At 45.8% G+C, this 6,000-nt stretch overlaps 1 protein-coding gene across 3 annotated transcripts in view; it reads left to right on the top strand.

The window, feature by feature from the left end:
* Positions 1 to 229: 229 nt before the first annotated feature.
* CADM2 (cell adhesion molecule 2) overlaps positions 230 to 6,000 on the top strand; it is a 945,585-nt gene continuing 939,814 nt past the window's right edge. For all 3 annotated transcript variants that reach the window (XM_010978531.3, XM_031457665.2, XM_031457658.2), the window contains exon 1: positions 230 to 919. In XM_010978531.3, the coding sequence (XP_010976833.1) occupies positions 859 to 919 (61 nt within the window). In that variant the 5' untranslated portion in view covers positions 230 to 858. The remainder of the gene's footprint in view (positions 920 to 6,000) is intronic.

Below are 6,000 nucleotides of genomic sequence, written 5' to 3'. Positions count from 1 at the left end.
GCTTTAGTTCTTCCTGCCCGAAGGGTCCTTGAGAAGCCTGTTTGTTTTTCCCGGCGCCTGTCTCCACCCATCCCTTTCTCTCATTGGCCGGCCCTGGTGGGCGGGTGTGTTTCCATTGGCCAGGGGGCGGTGTCTGTCCCTGGCCAGGGTTGGGGCGGGGCCTCCGCCGCGCTGAGCTTGCCCTTGTGTCTGGTGCTCTGTAGAGCTGCCGCCGCCGCTGCCGCCGCAGCCGCTGCCGCCGCCGCAGCCGCTGCCGCCGCCGCCGCCACTGCCGCCACTGCCACTGCAGCTGCTGCAGCCTGAGCATCCGGGAGCCGCCGCCGCCGCCGCTACTGCCTCTAGCGCCGCTTCCACCGCTGCCACCTCCCCTCCCAGGACCCCGAGACACCCCGAGCGCGAGCGCGGCTGCTGCTTGCTTGCTCCCCCTCTTCACCGCCCCTCCCTTCCGTGACCTACCCACTCCTTGCAGCCCTCGTCCGCACCTTCTCCGACACCCCGGCATCCTTGCACCACCTGCTCGACAGCTCCGGCGGGCGCTGGTACTTGCTGTGCGCGCCGAGAGGAAGGCAAGCTCCGAACCCGTGCCTGGCAGACCGGCTGTCACGGCTGCACCACCAGCAGGAGGAAGAGGAAAAGAAACTATTTTGCCCACCGAAACCCCATTCTGCGGGTGCTTTGCCGTTGCCGCTTCTGCAACTGCCGATCCGCGTCCGAGGGTTCGAGCACCGCAGCGGCGCGGACCGTGGGTCCGGCGGGCTCCGCAAGGAAGACACCGGCGGAGCTCTGAGCTCTGGTGCCCCGCTTATCAGCATCTCTTTGCCCCTCTCATTCCTTCCCCAACCCTTTAGCGAAGGGACCATGATTTGGAAACGCAGCGCCGTTCTCCGCTTCTACAGCGTCTGCGGGCTCCTGCTACAAGGTAATCCCCGCCCCGCCGCGGGGAGCATCAACTTCACGCCCATTCCCCATCATCCTCACTCCACCCCATATTTCCACTCTCCCCCTTCCAGTCCCCCAGTCCCCGGCGATTTCCACCCCCTCCCCCTACTCCCCGGTGCGGCAGGGGGCAGTGGCAGTTTGCTCCAGCCCCTCGAATTTCTGATGCTGGCTCAACCCCACTCTCCCAGCAGTCAGCCCCTTACGCGGCACCTTTCGCCTTTTCATTCACCTGAGCTTCCTACATCTCTCACTATCCATCCTCGCCGGCAGCCCCTCCCCACACGCACGCACACACACACACACACACACTCCCACGCCTTTTGGCTGGCAACTTGTGCCTTCTCTGAACATTCCACCCTCCCACCAACCCCCATCAGCCACCTCCCACATCACGCTCCTGACCGACCCTCTCCATCTCTTGTCATCTCTTTAACCTCCTCCCCCTTTTCGGGTCGCCTTTCTCTTTCCCCTTCTTCCCACCATCATCATATCCGTGTGTCTTTAAAAAGTGTGTGAGAGTCTGGGAGCGAGCTATCGAGACGGCGAGAACAGCAGCAGCGGCAGCACCGTGTGCATTGCAATAACATCCCCAGGAGGGAAATGTGTTGTGAGACATGTCATTCACCTAGGAAGAGAGGAGGCTGGGGTTAAGAAGATAAATTAAATAAATAAATAGATAAGAGAGGGGAAAAGAGAAAGGAAGAAAGATACGATAGGAAAAAAGAGTGAAAAGAAAAAGAAAGAATGAATAAATGAACCAAGAAATAAAAAGAGCCAAGGGAAGGGAAAAATTGAGACTCAAAGCCACTTTGTGAACAAACCGACTTTTTTTTGTTGTTGTTGTTATTCAGTCTGTGTGTTTTTCTTTTTCTTTTCTTAAAGCCAAGAAATATATGCACTGTAGCAGTTACTTTACTGCTAAGGGATTTTCGCTTAGATTCCCTAACCTCTCCATACGCTCTCTGCCGCTTCTTTCCATAATTAATATTATCCTTTCACGTGAAATGTAAGAACCCCGGCGACCGCAGTGGAGGGAAACGGCACAAAACACTGTTATTATGCAAATCACTGGGTTTGGATGTGGACTGGCTATGGAACTGGGGTGCACTTTTCCCCAGACCCTCTCTTGGAGGAGGGAGGAGGGAGCTGTGTGGAATGGGAGGACGAGGCTGATTATGAAATAAATGGCAATACACGGAGTAGGAGTGCTTGGGGAGAGCACACTTTGGGTGGTGGTGGAAGCAGAGGCGGCATGCTAGGACTGAGTGGACAGGGGCTGTAAGGTGGAAGATTGTTGCTTTGAAGAGAGTAGTGTAGGGATGTGGCTTGAGTGTGAGATACAGGAAGGATGGATGTAAAATGATGGTCGTATGATTTTTTTTTTAAGCTAGGTGATTTGATTTCTTGATAATTCTTTGCCCACCTCTAACCCTTCTGTCATCATTTGTGTATTTGTAGGAAAGATAAGTTGATCAAATTTATTTGTCCCTGGGTAAAAGGAATCTGAAAGTAAGACTCACGTAGAACAGGAGTGCAAAACCCAGTCGGCCTTTGGAGGATTTAAATGAGGTCAATGAACCATCTTTCAGCAAGTTCTTGGAATGCATCCTCTCCTGTCCTCCTCTGGTATATAGACCAGGACTGTATTTTATTTATGCATGTTTATGAATGTGAAAGAGATAATGGGCATAATTTTCCTAAATTAACTAACTGACCTTGCAGAGATATTTCTTGGAATATTTTGTGGTAATTATGTGTATTTTTTGTTTGATGTAAATTTTAGATATGTCATGTGCCAGAATCTCTGAGAAGGCAGACAGCCCATTCTTCCTGCTTATGCCGCCTGATCCCATTTCCCTCACACCCCTACCCTCGCGAGTAACCCGATGGCGGACACATTACTTGGGTTTTCAATCCGTGCTGAAACATCCTTCCGGAGACCTCACTTCACCTCTCAGTAACTTGTATTTCTCAGCTCTGCTATATGTGTGTGTGTGTGTGTGTGTGTGTGTGTGTGTGTGTGTGTGTGAGTGTGTGTGCCCGCGCGCGCGCATCCGCTCACACCACGCCGGGTAAGGGGAATGTGATATGAGGAAATCAGTTAATTTGGTGATTGCGATGAAAATTCGACACCGCTGGATGTGTTTTCCCTGCCAATCTGTGTGTGCCGGCCCCGGCACGTCACTGCACACACTGCTGGGCTGGTGCAAGAAGATTATTTATTATAGAGCATGTGGGCAATGGACTACACTTGGGGGTCGCCTCCTCTCTGCCTTCAACATTTCCCTGTGAATTGTCTATTCAGTGCACTGCAAAATAACTGTCTGCTAGTCTCTCTCTCTCTCTCTCTCTCTCTCTCTCTCTCTCTCTCAGCCTGAAGGAGGATTTACTCTTTCTCTACCCGGAGAGATTCCATCAGCTGCATTATGTTTTATTAAGGGCATGGGTCTCTTTTATTAAGTATGTAAACCAATGATTAAGACAGTGCTGCTTTTCACAGCAGACTGGGGTGAAGGGGTGAGGGGGAGTGGAAGGGGTGTTGATAACCAGAGAAAATGCACCACTGCAACCAGCAGCAGCACCAGCATCAGGTCCAAATAAATAAATAGTGTCCTAAACAGAAACCGTAGAAAGAGCACCAGCTCAAGGATTATCTGTACTTCTGAGCATCTTAGATCAAGCCATATTAATACACCAAAAGAGAGAAGAGAATTTAAAGGGGGAAAAAAAATAAAAAAATAAACTAGAAGGGGGAGGAGGCGCAAAACCCCTGTTGAATTGTCTTCTCATGTTTATGGCTGCCTCACATTTATCAAACACCGTTCCAAAAGACACATCACACTTTGTTGATATTGTCAGTTCCTGCTCAAACAAATTGTTATGCCTTCCTGGTCTTGGTTTTGGCTGAAAAACATTGCTTGAGGGTCCAGGTTTATGTTTCTCCCACCACTCTACTGTTTTATTAGGGCTTGGTTAGGTTGTAAAATGAAAGCTTTATTTCCTGGACACAGATTAAATACTTAGCAGGTCTTTCCTCTCTATGCCCAGGAAAGGAAGAGTAGTGAGGGAACTAGTGAGCAACTGATTTTGGACAGAGGTAGTCTGCTCTGCCTGCTAGTAGTTATGACTAGGCAAATAGTGTAGGCAGTCTCCAGCTCCTTATATTTAGCATTACCACCCCTATGGTGGTATTTTGTCACTTAAGTAGTACTTATCAATTTATTTATCCTTTCTTTATTATCCCCTTTTTTGCAGTGTGCATTAGTTTAGACAGGAATATTCATTTGAACGTATCTTCCCTGTGGCTTCACTGTGTTTTACATTGTCATCAATTTTTTTTTAACTTTTCTAGGAAGCAAACTCAATCTTTAGGCCTGTTAATATGTAGATTGATAAGCCAGTGGTGAGAATCAAGTTAATGACAAAATGAGTTTTTTTTTTTTAAAAAAAAAGGCTTAAATAATTCTATTCGACGACAATTCTATTCTACCAGCTCATCCTCAATGAGTCTTTAGGACATGAATAGTTAGATAGAAAATAAATGTATTTCTGACCAAAGGATAACTTGGAATGTAGACTATGTAGATTACAAAATTTGCTTCATTGTTAAGCTATATAGCATCCTTTTTTATTTTCCTCCGTCATAGACAGGGAAAAATCTGGGGCAAGGGCAGAGGACACTTTAGACAAATGAATTTCTTTACAATGAAGAGTGCAGAAGCTTGCCACCTGTAACTAAGACCTCTTCTTGGCTACAGAGTAAATCTAGTTCAATTTCTAACCCTCCCTGAAGCTGTATGCCTGAGGGGACACTGCAAAGATGGAGGCTGTCTTGTTTAGCACAGGAAATAACCCATAGAAAGGACAAAAAAAGAAAGAAGGGCAAAATATAACTAGAAAATAGACACACATAGAGAAGCCCTGATTTTGTGGAGAACTTTATTTCCTATTTAGAGTTAGTCTTACACAAAAACACATCCAACACAAATACTGGGGCTTTAGTTGTTTCTTTTGTTTGTTTGTTTTCGTTTTTGCCATGGGACATTTTGGTAAATGATGTGTTATAAAGAAAGATCTTCAAATTAAAGACCTATTGGACATACATATTTCTTGCCTCAGTGTGTGTCCTGCACCTCCCCTTACATTTTTAGGAAACACATTATAATACAAAATACACTTACACACTCAGTAAAATTCTGGTACCTTAATACTTCCTAAAAGCATGTCTCTCCCATTCTTTTACCTCTGCATGTGGTAACCTTAGTCATGTCGAGCTCATTTCTTATGCTGAAGGCAGTTCCTGGGATAGAGCTCACTCCTCCCTTTTTTGACTAACAGCTGAAACTTTGAAAAGATTTTGTACATAAGAGTCAGTGACTATGACTTAAACAGTCAAACATCAAACACTTAGTAATTAGGAAAATCTCTCTGCAAATGTAAGAATTTCCTTGACTAATTTAATATCAAGATATGGAAGCTTACATTATTGTCTTTTCCCCATTTCTACAACTATTAGAACTCTGGGAGCATAATATGACAAAGGTAAGCATCAACTGAGATGGCTGACCTCTTCCTGTCTTGTCCACCAGAAGGTCAGATGCTTGAAAAATAATTGCCCCACATTTAAATAGTGAGGTAATGTCATTTTTCTTAAAGAAAAACTTACTTAAATCACTTAAACAGCAAGTAGAACTGCAAAAAATGTTGGAAAACATTCTAAGCATGCATTTTTAAAGGAGCCCAATGTCAACATCAAGTGGTTATCAATTTTCTTTTTAAAATAAAGACTCTCTGGGGAATAAGATGATTGAGAGAAGTAAAACATGTATTATGAAGGATTTGGGTACATTAGTATTAGAACATAGACATATCATATTGATGTTTTATTTGATCAGCTGATGCATTCTATGAGATTTATTGATTAAAAAAAGTCCTTGTTTTAATAGATTGCATTAAACCTCCTTGGCAAAGTCACCCATTGTGTAGCAGCTGGCCGAGTAGGTACAGGAGGCAGGGAAAAAGGAAATTACAGATCAAGTAAGTGGAACTCAGAAGCTGAAG

This window comes from Camelus dromedarius, chromosome 2, assembly GCF_036321535.1.
Source record: "Camelus dromedarius isolate mCamDro1 chromosome 2, mCamDro1.pat, whole genome shotgun sequence".
In the NCBI taxonomy this organism is placed as follows: Eukaryota; Metazoa; Chordata; class Mammalia; order Artiodactyla; family Camelidae; genus Camelus; species Camelus dromedarius.
This window is presented reverse-complemented; position numbering and strand designations above follow the sequence as displayed.